Source organism: Dryobates pubescens, chromosome 17, assembly GCF_014839835.1.
Source record: "Dryobates pubescens isolate bDryPub1 chromosome 17, bDryPub1.pri, whole genome shotgun sequence".
Taxonomy (NCBI): Eukaryota; Metazoa; Chordata; class Aves; order Piciformes; family Picidae; genus Dryobates; species Dryobates pubescens.
Window position 1 is genome coordinate 7,189,604 of NC_071628.1, and position 17,537 is coordinate 7,207,140.

At 46.7% G+C, this 17,537-nt stretch overlaps 2 protein-coding genes across 2 annotated transcripts in view; one reads left to right on the forward strand and one right to left on the reverse strand.

Annotated features, from left to right (window-relative positions):
• EFL1 (elongation factor like GTPase 1) overlaps positions 1-2,848 on the reverse strand; it is a 64,733-nt gene extending 61,885 nt beyond the window's left edge. Inside the window, exons 1-3 of the mRNA XM_009903895.2 lie at positions 2,737-2,848; positions 1,972-2,039; positions 1,445-1,529 (exon numbers count right to left, since the gene is read on the reverse strand). Of these exons, the coding sequence (XP_009902197.2) occupies positions 1,445-1,529; positions 1,972-2,039; positions 2,737-2,827 (244 nt within the window). The 5' untranslated portion in view covers positions 2,828-2,848. The remainder of the gene's footprint in view (positions 1-1,444; positions 1,530-1,971; positions 2,040-2,736) is intronic.
• Positions 2,849-3,634: 786 nt separating this feature from the next.
• Positions 3,635-9,456, forward strand: SAXO2 (stabilizer of axonemal microtubules 2). The gene is made up of 4 exons (XM_009903893.2): positions 3,635-3,766; positions 4,679-4,858; positions 6,056-6,258; positions 7,691-9,456. The coding sequence occupies exons 1-4, from the start codon at positions 3,726-3,728 to the stop codon at positions 8,665-8,667; spliced, it is 1,401 nt and encodes a 466-aa protein (XP_009902195.2). The 5' UTR covers positions 3,635-3,725; the 3' UTR covers positions 8,668-9,456.
• The last annotated feature ends 8,081 nt before the right edge of the window (positions 9,457-17,537 follow it).

Genomic DNA, 17,537 nt, shown 5'->3' on the forward strand with positions numbered 1-17,537 from the left:
TTCCAGTAGGACAGGAAGACTGTGAGCAGCATGCCACCTTATGGTTTGTGCCCAGTTAATTTTAATTTCACTCTTCACCTGTCAAGGCCAAACTGTCTTTGGAAAATTATAAACACCACCACAACAGCCAACCAAAGAAAGACAAAAGCTCAAAGCCTGAACAAGCTTGTAGGAGCATTACAAATAGATCGCTAGCTACAAGCGAATCGACTGCGTTACAGTCTGCACTTTAAAGATAGATCATGTCAGACTACCATTAAAAATAAATCCCACATTTTTGATACAATGCCTCATTTCAGCCTTGTGATTTAAAAAAAAGCCAAAACATGCTTTTGACTCCATATTACTAAAATACCTTCAATACATGAAAACAGAAGTTTTCACAATTTTCTACACTACTCCCCTGCAACAATCTGCTTAGTGGAGACTCCAGCCTACTTTTGACGAACGCACCACGTTCATCATCAGCTACAAACAAAATAAGAGAAAGTCCTTCACTGAGAGAGTTGTTAGGCATTGGAATGGGCTGCCCAGGGAGGTGGTGGAGTCACCATCCCTGGAGGTGTTCAAGAGGGGATTGGACGTGGCACTTGGTGCCATGGTTCAGTCATGAGGTCTGTGGTGACCGGTTTGGACTTGGTGATCGTAGAGGTCTCTTCCAACCTTCTGTGATTCTGTGAACTTTCTTGTTTCAGAAGTTGTATTAAAGTCTAAATTTCAATACAATAGAAAAGTAACTGACATGAGAGGTTCTAACCATTACAATTAAGGCCATTTCAGAACCAACAATAAACCAGCCACAGCTAACAACAGTTAGCTGGAAGATCAGTGGTTTACATTATTTTTCACAGCCAGCTGCAGCTGAAATGGAAAGACTAAGGAGAGTTTGTCTGTTCACACAATTTTTCTGTCAGTTCTTCTTTTCTCTAGACAATCTTGTTAGCAGCATATTTCATGTTTTTTTCATTTGGCTCACTGAGAATAAGACTGGTGAGAAACACGGAGTCATAACAAAGACAAGACCATTAACTGCACCATAAAAAACCCCTTGGAACATTTATAGCAGAGTAAAACAAGCACCTTGAGATATAGAAGACTGAAAAAATACTTTAAAATGTTGTTGGCATTTGAAAAAGATCTTGCCTTTCAGTAGCATTATTTCAAGACTTAAGATCAAAATATAAAGTTTTAGCATTAAAATAAAAAGATAACAACTGGAGTTACTCTGCTTGTATCCATAGTTTTTCTAAGCCTGAGATGGAACTCGATTATCTTGGTTAACAGCTGAATACATGCCTGAGTCTTTGCAGAATCATGGTCTAACACTGAGAAACACCAAAGCAAAAGTTGCATAGAAAAACATCTCGAGAGTAACAATGAAGAAACAGGGAAAATCAACCAAACAAATATATTAAGTTTATACTCGCCAGTATCAACAACTTACCTTTCACAAAATGCAAAGAAATTGCACTAGATTTCATTGTTATTCCTCGGACCTGTTCATCTTCTCTGCTGTCCAGGTATCTCAGCTGAATAAGAAGCAAAAACAAGAACAAATAAATCTGTAGAATTACCTTCATGAGTTGCTTTTCAACTGTCAAAGAGCATGACTGTGAGAACATGAGGACAGCATCTCAAGCTGCGCCAGGGGACTGGATGTCAGGAAGAAATTCTTCATAGAGAGAGTGACTGCCCATTGGAATGGGCTGCCCGGGGAGGTGGTGGAGTCGCCATCATTGGAGGTGTTTAGGAGGAAACTTGATGGGGTGCTTGGTGCCATGGTTTAGTTGATTAGATGGTGTTGGATGATAGGTTAGACATGATGATCTTGAAGGTCTCTTCTAACCCAGTTTATTCTATTCTAAAATGAGCTCTAGCAAGACTGAGAATGGAATTTCCTTAAGAATCACTAATTTACAATCCCAGTACATACACATGAGAATTTTGTTGAAAACAACAGAGTATCTCTACCTTTCCTGCCAAGCGGCTAGAGATTATTCCGTTGCTAGATATTAGGCAATCAGCTAGAGTAGTTTTGCCTGGAAAAGAAATGAAATTTTCAGTTTAAATTAATACACACAGTAGAAAAATGAGGCAACAGTATTATAAATGCTGAGCACATTTTTTTTTTCTATAAATGCTGATCATAGTTTTCTGAGGTATCAACATTAGTAGAGGCTTCAAAATGTAAAAAAATACAAGCAAACTTTAAAAAACAATAATCTGCTTATCCAGCTTCACCTGTTGGGTGCACACAAATTTATCTTTGCTGAGTGGATGCACAACCAGAAATGCAGATGAAATAACAAACAGTACATCAGGACCTCAACATATCATGCAATTAAACAAAACAAAATGTGCAGTTACTATTTTCTCCTACTTAACAAACTCCTTCCATTGAGGAAACATAAAAACACAGCAGCCTGCTCCACACACACATATTTAATTCATGCCAACATTCAGCATCAGGAAAGTAGAAAATATTGAGCTGTAACTATTCTAAATTACTAATGTCATGCTCCCTGAAGTTCTAAAAGAACAAAAGGAGGAAAAGGACAAAAGAAATGCACATAAAGCACATTGAATTCTCAGAATCAGGATTGAGGCAGTTTAAAGCTATACCTATGAAAAGCTATGGCTTTAAAACAGTGAGCAAAACACCTCACTGTCATTGAAACCAACACGCACACAGGCTTTCCTCGCAAGGTTTCTGCCAGTCACAAACATCTCCCTTACCATGGTCCACGTGGGCTAACACACAGATATTTCTGATGGCAGAAGTCTTCTTCTGGAGCTCAACCATCTTTCCCACACTTGTGAGCACCATGGTTAGCGAATTCTGCCAACGAAGGAAAGTATTTTATTTAGAAGGCAACTTAAGAAAAAAAAATTTAAAAAAAAAAAAAAAAAAAAAAAAAAAAAGAAAAGAAAGGGGGAGGGGGAGAAGAAAAAATGACGTGTGTTGTGGTTAGAGCTACTCATGAGGGAGTCCTCCTCTGACAGGCGGAGTGCGTCACGCTCTCCAGCCACCATCTGGACGGCACCGGGGATACTAGAAACTTACAATGCGCGGGGCACGCTTATCTCTGTAGGAATCCGATTGGGGTTCGATCAGTTTTCTGATTCCTAGTCACACGAAGCAGCCTCGGCTCGCCGCACCTGAAGCTGCCCGCAGAGCCACACGCTTTACACTCAGGCCGCGCAAGAGCGGTGGCTGCCCCCTCCCCGTCCCGCCCCTTCGAGTAGGCACCGCCAAGAGCAGCAGCCCCCGCCGGGCTGCCCCCTCCGCCGGGGTCTGTTCCAGGCCCTTCAACGCTGCGGTTGCGCAAGCCGCCTCACGGACCGGTGCGCCGGGAGGGGACCGTCAACTTTGCCCCACGTTTCTACGCCGGAGTCCGCGGCGCTGCCGCGAGTGGCACCCTGAGCCCGCGGCTGAAGCGGGAGGCCGCGCCCCTCTCCTGCCGTGCACGAGTCCGTACCCACTGTCCCCCAAGCCCCCCACCCGCGCAAACGCCCCTCGGGGAAGCGGCCCCCCCACCTGCGCTCCCTCGCGCCGCCCGTACCCGGAAGCTCGTTCCTATCCTTCCTCCCTTGTCCCGCCCCTACCGGTGCGTGATGGCTGACGGAACCGGCAGAGATCGCTCACTGCCGGGACGCTGCCGCTGCCAGGCGACGGAGCGCTTCCTTAGTTACCACGGCGGAGGCGCGGGGACGGCCGCACCAGCATGAAGCAGCCTCGCTGTCTGTGCGAGATTTGTATCTGCGGGTAAGCAGCCCCGAGGGTCGCCACAGGCTTCGGGGATTGGGGGAAGACTTCGGGTCCCCGGGAGGGTGTCCCCCGGGAAATTGGCAGCTGCACCCCGGATCTTCTCAACGCCATCCCTGCAAAGCCACTCCTCATCCTGAGCCCCTCCTCAGCCATCCCGGGATCCGTGCCTGGTCGTGGTGAATGCTTTAGCACGGAGAAGGCAGAACCCGGGTAACGTTCCCATTTTGACATTTTCTGGCTTCCCTTTTTTCGAGAAGAGTTCTTCTCAGTAAATATGATTAAATATATTTAAATCAGGTGGGGGAGAAAAACTGGTCTTAAATGCGTTAAAATAGAAAAGAGTGGAGACAGTCTTTCTAAGCCACCTAGACTAAACCTCAGGATGAGAGTTTCCATAAAGCAGAGCCAACTCTCACTAAGGACTGCACCAAAGGAACCCTCAAAAGGATCATCAAAAAGCTATGTTGAAATCAAGAGTAAGGAAATGCACAGAAATAAAAAGTGATGAGGCAAAACTGTAAAAAAAGAGAAAATGTGAGAGAAGTGAAACATAGCTAACTTTTTACAAATAAGATTAGTAACATCATTAAAAGATGTTTAAAAGAGAGGGAACGTGCATGTTGGTAGTAGCATGATTTAAAGGACTGAGATCACCTTTATCCTTTGTGTCCCGCACCAAGGACCAACTCTCACTCTGATCCTGTGTGTTTCTGCATTCCTACGCTGCGCTCTGGGACCTGTGCCATCACCACAGTGGTTTGTGTTCTTATCACTAAGCAAAGATTTCAGCACAAGCTGCTGCCATTGTTCAATCCTCTCTGTTTGTTATTCACTCCCAGCAGACCGGGTATGGGGTTTCCCCATAAATGAAACTATTCAAAAGGCTCTCACCTGATGTGTTTTACCCAGGCGCCATCGCTGCCCTCATAAACCCACAAAGATTTATGGTAATGGACAACAGCTGCGCTTCACAACTGAGTATGGGGAAAACTACCCCCTCTACGGCAACGTCTCTCCTCCCCGCAGCCTCAGGCCGAAGCAAGAGTACCAAGGACATCGTGGGAGAATGGAAGGAGTGACAACATTTAAGTAAAATGTGTTTTACAATTGTTCTGTAACTTTCTCCTACATTCTCTTTCAAGAGGGGACTGAACACTCTGTTGCAATCGTTTTCAAAATGCAATCATTGCATTCTTTATACTTCCAGCATATTTGAAAGTATAAATGTTGAGCGTGGAAATACAGGTACTGCAAAAAGATCCTAAGAAATAGTGAAGCACACATACAACAAGATTTGCATTCTTTACAGCATCCTTTAACCTTAAATCTAAAATTTTTTCTTCTACTTTTCAGCCTGTTTTGAAAATCTAGGTCTCACTGAGCATGAAAAAGCTGGCAAGCTGGAGAGCTTTGTGTAACACGTGTGGAAACAGATAGAGGGAAAATGAAAACTTAAGGGGGGGGGGGAAAAAAAAGGTTTTGTTTGGTTGAGTTGTTAGGGTTTGGTTCTATTATTATTATTCAGACAGTTCTACATCATTAGGAGTTTGAAGAAAGCCAACAGTAAATGTGTTCAGTAGGTCTGTCCTGCCAGCGTACAGACTGATATTCAGTCTACAAAATGAAAGAGGTTTTTTTTCCCCAAAGAGTTAGGAAAAGACATCATGCATTCATTATTAGTGATGTGACAGGAGTGGAAACCCTTACTTTTTCCATTATTGTTTTTCTTCTAAGCTACAAAGCGCAACAGGTGAAACTTTGTTTATAAAAATCACCCAAAAGGGATGTACACAGAAAGGCCAAATGCCACCTGCAACATTGGTTGTGTACTGCATATATAGACACCTGCAGATGTGATAATACACCCTTTTAATGTAATGTGCCCATATAAAAACGGTGAAATGCTGATTCTGATTTCATTCCAATCAATTCCATGCAATTAGTAAATGTTGTTACTGGTAACAGATCTTTCCTCTGCTTCTGATTACTGAATCATTTCATTGTAAAAGCACATCAACTTTTTCTAAGCTCCTTTCAGAGTATTTTTAAACTGAGACTTGGAGCACTGAAAAAGCTGCTTCACTATCTTCCTTTTAATCAAAACCTATGTCATGCATCCAAGACCCTACTTTTCTTTCCTTTAACATATGGCATCAGAGTGATTTTTCAGAGTAACAACTTGAAGTTGTTGGTTTTCCACATAATGGAAATATGATAACAATTACTTCTTGGCGGGGGGGAGGGAAAGAAGGTTTCTAACTAGTGTTTCCTTTCCCCCAAATTCAGATCTGATTATTTACCATATGATATTGTGAAGCGACCTTTTCGGGTACCAGAAGAATATAAACCAAAGACAGGAGAGATGGAACTAAGAACCACATACCGAAAAGATTATAACACCCATAAAATAGAACCAGTGACATTAGTAAGACCTCTAGAGAGAGAGCACACTACAGGAGGAAAATTTGATACCATACCAACCTATCAAGGTAATAATATATGGCATCTTTACAAAGAGAAATAACCAAGACATGAGAGAAAGCAGGTGATAATGCCTTGAGAGGTAGATTTATAGATGCTAAACAAAAAGCCTTCTCTAAGATTTTGTTTGCTAGCAGAGAATGTTTAACATAGCCCAACCCAGTGTATCTCAGGCAAAAGTTGGTTGTAATTGAAGTACCAATAAATCTTTCAGGTAACTTTAGCTCATGTAACATTTTTCCAGAGAGTAGGTCCAGCTGACTATAGATTTGTCTTGTGTACTACTGTATAACTTGCATATCATCCTGGTAATGATCAGTTTGGATACAAATTATTCCATTGCAAAGGCACTAAATCTCTTCTTAAGTCATTCTGGTAAGTGAACTTGATATACTTCACACCCTAATTTTCTACATAAGATGTGACTGAATTTGTTGTACATAGCCCCAGTTAGAAGTAGAGATAAATGAGAAGAGACTATCCACTGAAGTAATGAAAAATCAAAATGTTCCTGCTTAATGAGGTCCAGTGGTGTTGAAAAGGTAGTTGAAATAAATGAGAATTGAAAATGGCTGCTAAAACAGGAAGTTTGAGTGCTTGGTACAAAATGAGCAGGGAAGCGGGTATAGTGACAGACAGTTGGGAGGACAGGGGGCAAAAAAAAGATAAATACATTAATTTGTATTTCTATTTATTAATTGCAAATAATTTATAAGGAAATGTAAGTATTTCTATTTAGCATTCTTGCAAGTGGTAAGTTAGCAAACAACGAACAATTCAGCCTGGTTTCAGCATACAACTAAACCAGCATGTAACTGCTGCATTAAAATGCACGTTAGCTGTTCAGCAGGGAGGAAGGAAAGAACACTGAAGCTGAAGTAAGTACAGTGATTGCTAGACGAGTAGATTTCAACTGACTGTGAAGTAGACCGGACAGTAAGTTTTGTAACTAAAGCAGAACAGTCTGTTAGTAAAAAAACAACACAACCAAACCAAACCAAAACCATAAACAAAGAAAAAAAATCCCAACAAGCTTTAAGATGATGTAGTGTTGATACAGAAATTGAGAGGTTTCTCTCAATCAGTAGTGAACATGACCCACTGACTTTTCAGTCTCGTGTATTTGCTTAAACTTCTAAGTAAAACATATATAAAACCTGCAGAAGATGCACAGAACACTAAATGTGTACATAAAACATTTTATTTTGAGGAAATAGTCAAAATGAGGCATCATGTACAGGTTTTTGTCTGGTTTTAATCACACCAGTTGCAGAAGACAGTGTTGTCGTATTACAAGCATACAGGTAACGTTGTAATTCTTACTTACAACCATTTCATTTGCTTTTCAAGATTTAATACCAGAAGAATTTGGCTTAAGTTTGAAGGAACGCTCTTAAGTAATAACATCTGTATGATGAAGTTTTGTTTTTTGCCTTAAAGATGACTATAGGTTATGGACAGTTCAAAGACGAGAACCTAGTAAGGTGGATACATACCAGCCACCTACAGTGAAGTTTGGAAACTCTACTACATTTCAGGATGACTTTGCTCCGAAGGAACTGAATCCCAGACAAAGCTTTAAACCTCCTTGTGCAGCCAAGCTTTCAGATGTGCCTTTTGAGAGTGCTACTAGCCATCGTGCTTCTTACATTGCTCATCAACTGGGACCAAAATTTGTGAGACCAAAAGAACAATACAAGCCCAGCAACCAACCCTTTGAAGGTCTCACAACCCACCAAAAGGATTTTAAAGGGCTGCCTGGGCAACTTGCAAAAAGCTGCAAGCCTGAACATACAAAAGTTGGATCCAATGCTCAGTTTACTGGAGTCACTGAATTCCAAGATAATTTTCAGCCATGGTTGGTCTCCTTGCCTGAGGTCCACAAAACAAGAGAGTACATACCGCCCTCAGGCAACATGGATTTGAACTCCACCACCCACCTTGATTATGTTAAGCATGAGAGTTCTCCTGCTGTCCCCATAAGACCAGTTTCTAATCAAAGAAGAATCAATGCCCCTTTTCAAGGGACCACTACTACAAAAGACGACTTCAAAGCCTGGGACATCTGCCAGCAAGAGATTACTAGGAAACAACAGGAAATACCAAAACCCACTGGAAAATTCGATGATTTAACTACATTTAAATCCCATTACATACCACATCAGATCATTCCAGCTCAAAGTTTCAGACCTGTACATGTAGCTCCCAGATCAGCTCCTTTTCAAGATGAAACTACTTACCGCACAGAATATATTCCAAAGAAACAAAGCATCTGCCCAGCAACTTACTCATCTCCTCCAGGTTATGTCTACGTAAACACAGATTCTCATGGCCACAAATTCTTCTGCCAGCTTACTCCAGACCTTCCTGAATCAAATAATAATCTCATTCCAAAGGAAGTAGCTGTTGTGTCATAATACTTAAATGCAGTACTTCAAGCACCCTGGTGAAATAGTTGGAATCCTGCTTGTTCATTTCTACCTTAAACAGCAATGAAAGCAAATTAAATAATGCAAAGTCTGCTTTTAAAAGTAGGTAAACTAATACCATGAAGAAAATAAAACTGGAGGGTTATTACAAGACTAATAAAGATTATGTAGAAATAGTGCATCTTTGTGGAATCTATTTTTTTTTCATCATCCATTCTAGTTCCCTTGACTTTCTACATTTCATTATGTTCCAAGTCAAATATGTGTATTTTACATTAAATTCTTTCAGAGTTCTGAAAATTTAAATTGTAATTGCATTTGTAAAATAGCAAGTCTCTTTTGATCATAACTTTATCTTTTTCATAGTAAAGAATGCTGTTATAATCTAAATAATTATCTGATTGGTCAAGTTTGTCATCTCATCAATACTCGGAGTAACGTTATCAGATTTTTTTCTTCACATTCTCTTGCTGAAATCATAAGATAACATCCCATGCATGACACCTATTTAAATTTAGTCATCATTACGTTTCCTTCATTCAGTTCTAAGGAGAGTATAAAGGTCACACTGTAAGTTCTGATAGCAGTTAACAAGAAGTGACCTTCAAATCATACAGAACTTGCTTGGAGGAAATGAACTTCTTGGTGTCTCCTGCTCTGTGCCTAGACAGATCTAGCTTGGGCTAGCTGTCAAGCTTCATACCTGCGAGGGCAGTTTTGTCACCAACCCCTTTCGCATATTCAGGTAGAAGAGTTTGGCCAGACGAGATGCAGGAGGTTGTCAATATTTAGTTTTGCTTCCAAATGCAGAGGTACCTGTGTCTTGACTGTGTGTATCTGCCGGGCTGCCACCTCTCCGCGGCTGCAGAAACCGCCTCCTTCCCCCCTCCGCCGCCACAAGTCGCCTCCAGCACAGCCTCCCAGCTGCCTTCCAGCAGCCAGTCCCGGCCAGCGGCCGCCCCCCACTCTAAACGGCTCGGCGCTTCTTCTCCCTCACCCCCCCGCGTCGCTCAGAGCCGTATGCGTCAGCGTTGTGCGAGGATGCTGCAGAACGGCAGTAGATCCCGGGGCTCCTGCACCCTCGAAACTCTCCATCTCTCCAGTACCGGGGAGGCAATGCAGCCTCCCCTGCTCTGACACCCCCGAAAAACTGTGGGGGAAGGAGAGAAGCAGCTGGGGAGACGGAGAGAGAAGAAGAGAGGTAAAGGAAGAGAGGTAAAGGAAGCGGGGAGAAAAGGACTCCCCTCGTCTCCCCCACCTCTGCGTGTCTCCGCCGCACCAGCGTCAAGAAAAGCCCTCCCCGCCCAGGGACAGACCCTGCCAGTCCATCCAGGGACGGCCAGACAGCGACGGCACCGGCAGAGAGGGACGCAGAGCAGCCCTCTTCGCTGGAGGGTGAGGAAAGGGGACACCGTTTGGCATCCTCAGAAGAACAGGGGAGCCAAGCCGCCTCCACGCCGCCCAGCAGACCCCATCACTCACACAAAGGCTCGCTTCCCGTTCCCACCCCAACACTCGCCCGGTAACGGGCAGAGTAACCCTGCTCACTTCCACTCAGCGACTACCCCGGCTGCCGCTTCTCCAGTAACGGGTCACCAAGCCAAGCATCTCTTACAGCGGTCCCGGCGTGCCCAGGGTGCCTGCACGGGCAGGGGGACGGGGCAATCGCTGCCGGTCCCGCGCGATGCTCCGCGGGAAACGTAGTCTATGTCCCGCAGCACAATGCCTGATGGTTTCTGGTCCGAGAACTACATTTCTCAGAGGGCCCTGAGAGGTGCCGACCTCCTCTTGGCCGCAGCCGCGGCCGCCCCGCCTTTTCCGGCCGGTTCTGCGCAGTAGAAAGACTGTGCAGCTCGCCGCCGGCCGCGGGGTGGCGCGGTGGAACGCCGTGCCGTGGAGGAGATGGATGTAGCTGCATTGCCTCTCACAAAGTGCTCTCAATATCCTTAGAAACCCTCAGCTGTGTCTTTTACCCTGCTGTGTTTAAATCCCTTGTCCTCAGCTGACATCTTTTCACCATCCACGTTTGGCTGAGGTCTCAGTGAAGTGGTTTCTGTAACAAGTGCCTTGTCGCACTGCAGTCCTTGCTCTCCTGTCAGGGATAGAAAGCTGAAATCAGATGAAGATGGAAGAGGGGAATCTGGAACTAAACTTGGAAGCTAGGATATTCCTTTCAAACCAGGGCAACAATACAGGTCAAAGGTGTCACTATGCAAGGAATGGTGTGAGGACATCCTTAAGGTACCAAAGAATCCCTTCAGAGCTTCCTGACACATCCTACAGGGCTCCAAGTCCATCTGAGATGAAAACGAGACTCTGTTTCACTGAAGGCGCTCTGATACTTTGGGACAGCACTGACAGACAGGTGCACAGAAGTGGAGCCCTTCCTAGGGTATGGCAGCTGGGAGCACCTGTGGCTGCTACAATCCTGCAGTCTATTCCCCAGGACTCACGATCAGGTAGTTTCAGATTGGGTTGGCTGAGATGTTACAGGGAAGAGGCTGCAAGGTGCACTTCTTGCTTTCTAAAAGCTATGTCCCAGCAAGAGGTGGGTTTTAAGACAGAAGCCAGGAGGTGATTTTGAGTCAGTTGCTGAATGATTGTTGAAGAGGCCTTAGTCTGCATCACACACTGGGGTGTGGGGGTAAATAGGTGTGCAGTTACTGAGCAGTGTAGTTAAACAGCATCAACAGAAGGGACAGAATATGAATAATGGAGGGAATTAAACTGTGATGAAGCTCCAAGTGAATTAAACTGTATGGAATCACTTGTGCTGTATTTTAGGGTATTGACCTGAAATAGTTCTGAGCATGATCAGTGTGTCTTTGGCCCTTTGACTGTAGAAGCAACCAGAGCTGCTTGTCAGAGAGGGATGGCTGGTTTTGAGCTCATGACATGTTGAAGCCCAAAAGCTTCATCTCCATCATGTGCCAAGAAGGAAAGAAGAACCCGAGCCTCTGTTATTCCAGGATGGTTGCAAAATGTAAAGATGATCAGAGTGTTACTTAAGCCAAGGGAGCCAGGGCTCCTTGTTGTGTCCTCTGTCCTCTTTCTCCACTGCTGGAGTGTTTCTGAACGTAAAAGGGAGGGTGTGAGTGCTAGTACAAAACTGTGCTGGTAAACAGTGGTGTGTACACTCCGAGTAGCTGCGGGCAGTGGGCCAATGGCAGCATCAGCAGTGTTTCCACACCTGTGGTCCTGCAACTGTATGTACTGCCTTCACATGATGGTGGGAGGAAAATGCTTATGTAGGCCAATAGATGGATATCTTCCATCACCTTCAGGAGGACCCCACTGGCTGCACACATTGCACCGAGGAAAACTGGTGGCTGTAATGCCCAAAGAGATGCTGTCTTACCTTAAATTCACCCAGAAAAATTCCTCCAGCACATCTGGAGCTGCAGCAGAGGGATTTTGAGGATCTATATGGAGCAGGGAACCAGTGGGAGACTGGGGCTCTGGAGGTGATTTCCCCCCTCCAAACTCAGGCCAGCCTGAAAGCCTGGTGAGCACTAACACTAACAAACAGTCAGTGTGTTTATATCCCACCTTCCTGCCAGAGTAGCAGAGACAGAGGGTTATTTTTGGCATATTTTGTCATTGCTGGAGATGTCAGTGAAGGTCAGGAATGGCACAAAACTGGGAAAGCCCAGAGGCAAGTGCCTCAGACATGGGGTGATGCAATGAGAGATGCAGGAACCTACTGCCTATGTCTGCAGGACGTGGGGTATGCCCCTGGCTTTGAAGGACCTGGGAATTAAAAGCAGCATGAACTGGAACAGCTGTTTCAAACCACCTCCTATGCGTCCCTTCACTCCATGCAGCAATGGAGCAGGAGAATCATCCTGAGCCCTCACCCACCAGGTGCTTCACCTCTTTCCACCCACAGAATCCCAGAATCCCAGCATGGTGGGGGATCAAAGGGAGCTCTGGTTATCACCTAGTCTACCCCCCTTGCTAAACCCAGAGCAGATCGCCTGGGATCACAGCCAGGAGGGTTTTGAATATCCTCGTGATAGCCTCTTCACATGGCCATCACCCAGCTCTGGCAGTGATGTTCCATCATCATCAGCCACCTCTTCCAGCCCACACCTGCTGCCTCTCAGCAGGACTCACTATTAATGGTGAGTTGAAACAGAAATGAAGAAGAAAGCACAAAGCAGCATTGCTCATTGCCCACTTGCCATTATGCCACAGGGTCTGGCCACATTCAGCTAACTCACTGCTGCTTTTAAGGTTATTTAAATTCCCCATCTCCCCCATTTTGTCCCAGCAAGTTACCTCCTTGCCCACAATTTTGGATCTGCATTGTCCCTCTGTGAGCCCAGACTGGAGTTTCTGGCTTGTGGGGGCACAGCCAGGTGTCCTCTGCAGCAAGGACTTCTTACAAAACCAGCAAGATCAGCAAGGAGAGCACATGAGTCCTTGCAAGCGCTCCCAGGCTGATGGCTTAGGCAGATAGCTGGGTCTTTTCTTCCAGCCATGTAACTAAAACACAGAGCATGAGTGGCAGGTTTGATTTGGGCAGAAGCTCAGCCTAGTATCAGCCAAGAGGAAAACAGGTAAAACCAGGACCTTGTCAGGTCAGCAGTACTGGGCAAAATCCAAACCAGGCACGCTAACTCCAACTCCCCCACTGCAGCAGGGAGCATGGCTACAAACAGCATCATTTCACATGGCTGGTCCATAAAATACAAGATTTAAGCCCAGAAGGCAGGCAGGGAGGTGAGGAGAACCCTTTTTCCATGCTAATCCACATCTGCATAGTCTCCTATCCTCCAACCTTTGCTGCTGCTGATTCCCCATGCATCACCTGAGGATGGGGTCACCTCCAATCTCTCATCTAGCAGCGACAATTTAGAGGACTGCACTCCACCTGAGAAGTAGTTCACCCCTATAAAAATGCTGCAGTAGTGAGGAGAAGGTGCTCTGGGCTCTGCTTGGCATCAAGAGCCTGAACGCAGCCCTACCTTTGGGCATCCATCCAGAACCAGCGCTTTCTCTGGTCCTCTTTATTTTAATTCCAATCAAAAAGATTAAATTAAGAACATCCACTTTCACTCTGCATGTGAAGGGGATGAAGATTTCTCCTCCAGCTGAAGTCAGGTGCCCCATGGCCACCCTGGGCCCAGCACTGGCTCCCAGCCTTTCCAGCATGTCCATCTCCTCCTTCGTGCTGCTGAGCAGATAACAAAGCAGTTGTGATAATAAGCATCTGCCCTTCCAGCCCTGCTCAAAGCATTTAATGGAGCCAGGTGCTAATGAACTTGGCTTCATGGCGTCCAGGAGATGGGATATTGCCTTTTGAGGTGGAGGGAAGACAAGGCAGGAGCAGATGGAGTGGCTGACCCTGGTCACGAGGTACCTTGGGCTGGATGCAGGAGCCAGAGCTCCCTGCCTGGAGCAGGGAAAGGAGGGCAGGTAGACGTGAGGGCAACCACAGCTCTCTCATGTGGTGCCTGTGTCTGGAGAGACAGGTTTGCCCACATCTGAGAGAACAGGGGGGGCTCTCCACCCATCTCAGTCCCAACGTGGCTCCAGGTGACTTCAAGGAAGTTGTGTCTCTGCAGCCAGAGCTCCTGACCCCCTGCCCCATAAGTTTTGCTAAATCCCCAGCACAGTCACAAAAGCACAGAGCAGAAGTACTCACAGGTCCACTTGTAGATGAGCTTCTTCCATTTTGTGACTCACTAGCCCAACTTGGTGTCACTCACAGCTCTTTCATTTTGCTGGAGCAGCATTGCCCTGCCTCTTATCAATGAAGACAACAACAGTCTGGCCACACATCCCACCTCAGCTGCAGGTGCATGTCTGACACCTCTCCCCAACAGCATTTTTGGACCAGCCTCCACATTCTCGTGCAATGAGCATCCTCTTGCAGACAACAGCTCTCTGCACCATGGCTGTTCTTGCTGATGGGGTCCTGGTGGCTGTCTCTGGGTCTGCCTGCAAGGGTGAGGAGAGCAGTTAAGTGACGAGGATGCAGCCTCCACGTTGCATGCTCTCACAGGCACCTTGATGGCACACTGAAAATATTCTTCACTTTTTCACTGAGTTGAATTTTCCGGGAAAGTCAGAACCACAGCCCACACCCTATCTGCAACACCAGAGGTTTCCCCTCACCTCCCACAGCCCTGCCAGGAAAACAGAGACCACTGAACATTCCTGGTACTTTAAAGGCTTTTGGGTAATTTTAAAAGGCTGGCTAGAATATCATCATCTTTTCTCAATAATTCATTTTGTGATGGTTGGCACCGTCCCGGAGCCAAGCTCAGGGCTGCACACCCTGCCTTGTTCTCACAGACTCACCAGAGAAAGCTGGGGCGGAGCTCCCACTTCCCACCCAAAACCTCATTTTGATGGCTCAAAAAATAAAGCACAGAAAATATGTTTTTCAACCAGCTCTTACCTGGCAGCAGAAAGCTAATCCTGGCTTGGTGACAGTCCTGAATGACCATGGCCACCCACAACTTACTGGTCAAATATTTCCAAGGTGCCTGTTGTGCAAGAAAAGGAGAAATCTGAAGGATGCTCAGAACCCCCTGGCCACTTGCCAGGCCCCTCTATGCCATCACTGGTGCTTGTGGCAGCATTTTCTTTGCCTGATTGGACTTTCAACCATGGAGGAGGAGCAGTGGAGGCCACAAAAGGTGTTTACACAACACCAGGATCATCTCAGTGAGACCAGAGCTTCTGCCAAACCCGAAGCTAAGCTGATAGGAAGGAGATCCCATCAGTCTGTATTGCTAATTATCACTAATAATTATTTGTGTGTAGTTGCTTTTAGGAGCTCTGGTCCTGGCTCTTCCCCTGAAGCTCTTGCAGCCCTCTTCAAGTGGAGCAAACTGGGGGGGTCCCACCCCAAAACTCTGTGGGCAATAGGAGAGGGAGGGTGAGTGTCATGCCTGGGTAACTGGACCCCCATGGTGGGGGGACACCTTAATGGTGCTTGCACCAGTGACGGTCAGTAAGGTCCTCTCTGTCCTCCTTTGCTTTCCCGAGTGCAGTGGGTGCCTTGGCCTCTTGTTGAAACCCAGATTCATCACAACACATCTATCATCAGCTTCCCCCCGCCCCCCAACAACATGCAGGATGTCTCTCTGCTGACAGGACAATCATTCTCCTGTCAATGCACCTTGACAGCACCAGGATTTCTCATTTCAAACCCTGGCATGTCCCAGGGTGATTCCCAGCTCCTCCATTAACCCCTGGCCCTGCAGGATGGGGGCAGTCAGCCCTGATGGATGCTCTGGTATCTCTTCCACCTCTGGTTAGCAGAACCTCTCTCCTGTTTTTCCTCCCAACCCTTGCCATACCTGTGCAGAAGAGCATTTAGCCTGGAGGTAACTGGTGTCAAGACTTTTCTTCTCCCTTCTTCTTCTCTTCTTTGCTGAGAACAATGGAGGCAAGGTTTGCAGAGGGAGGTAATACCTTTTTTTAGACTGACTGAAATAATTAGAAGAAAAAACAGTCAGGCTGTTGGGTACACGAGCCCTCCAGCAGTCCTGAAATAGCAGCAGAAGTCTGCAAAGCTGCTGAATACCAGTGAAGAACAATAGCTCCGAGCGTGACTAGTTGTGTTAACCAGTTCTGCCACCAAAGACTATTCCCCAGCTGTTTCCCTTGGGCTGATGAGCCATGTCACCCCTCTGTGGAAAATCCCTGTCCTGAGACCACCTCACTGCCAGAAGAGACTGCTGTGGCTGAGAGAGATGTGCTGCCACACGGATCTGAGCCCCATATATTGATCGAGATGAGACTCACAGCGTCCAGCATGCCAAGAGGGCACTCCTCACTTCTCTGCACCCTGTGCCCTGGTCTGCTGCTCCTGACCCATCCCCAGTGACAGTCCCACTCTAGACACTGTCTTACCACAGGGACCCTGCCTGACCCTGGGCACCCTCCAGTTCCAAAGATACTATCCTACCACAGGGGTCTGGCCTGGTCCCTGGGGCCCCTCTGATTTTAAGGACACTGTCCTACCACAAGAGTCTTGCTTGATCTCTGGGGACTGTATCTGGTACTGGGGACCCTGTTTGACTCTGGGAGACCCTCTTATTCCAGGGATGCTGTCCTACTATGGGAGCCTGACCTGATCCTATCTGACCCTAGAGACCTGCCTGATTCTGGAGATCTTCCAGTTCCAGGGATGTTGGCTTGCTGTGGTGTCTGACCTGATCCTGTTTGATCCTGGGGACCCTGCTTGATGACCCTGAGGACCCTCTGAATGCAGGAATGCGGTCCTACTACAGAGGTCCATCCTGATGCTGCCTGATCTCTGTGGATGCTGCCTGACCCTGGCACCCCTGCCTGATTCCAGGCAGCCTGTTCCAGTGAGGTTGTGCAGCCTCTTTCTCTGGAGACTTTTGAAACCCACCTGGATGCGTTCCTGTGTGGCCTGCTCTAGGTGATCCTGCTTTGGCAGAGGAGTTGGACTGAAGGTCCCTTCCAACCCCTACCATTCTGTGATTCTGCGAACTGGCGGATCTCCAGAATCAGGCAGTGTTCACAGGCTCCAGGATGTTGTCTTGCTGCAGGGTCTGGCCTGATCCTACTTGGTCCTGGGGTTCCTACTTGACCCTGAGGATTCTCCGATTCCAGGGATGCTGTCCTACCATGAAGGTTTGGCCTGATCACTGAGGACTCTATCTGACTCTGGGGACCCTGCACGCTCCTGAGGACTTCTCCCAGCTCAAGCTCCATGGTCCATGCCCCACCCTGCGGCCACTGTCTGACCCCAGGGATCCCGGTTCGTCCCGCAGAACCTCTCCTTTGGGCTCAATCCGCCCTCCTTCCCCGAGCCACAGCCGGTCCCGGGGGCTCCCAACTCCACGCCCGCGGCGGGAGGGGCCGCGGCC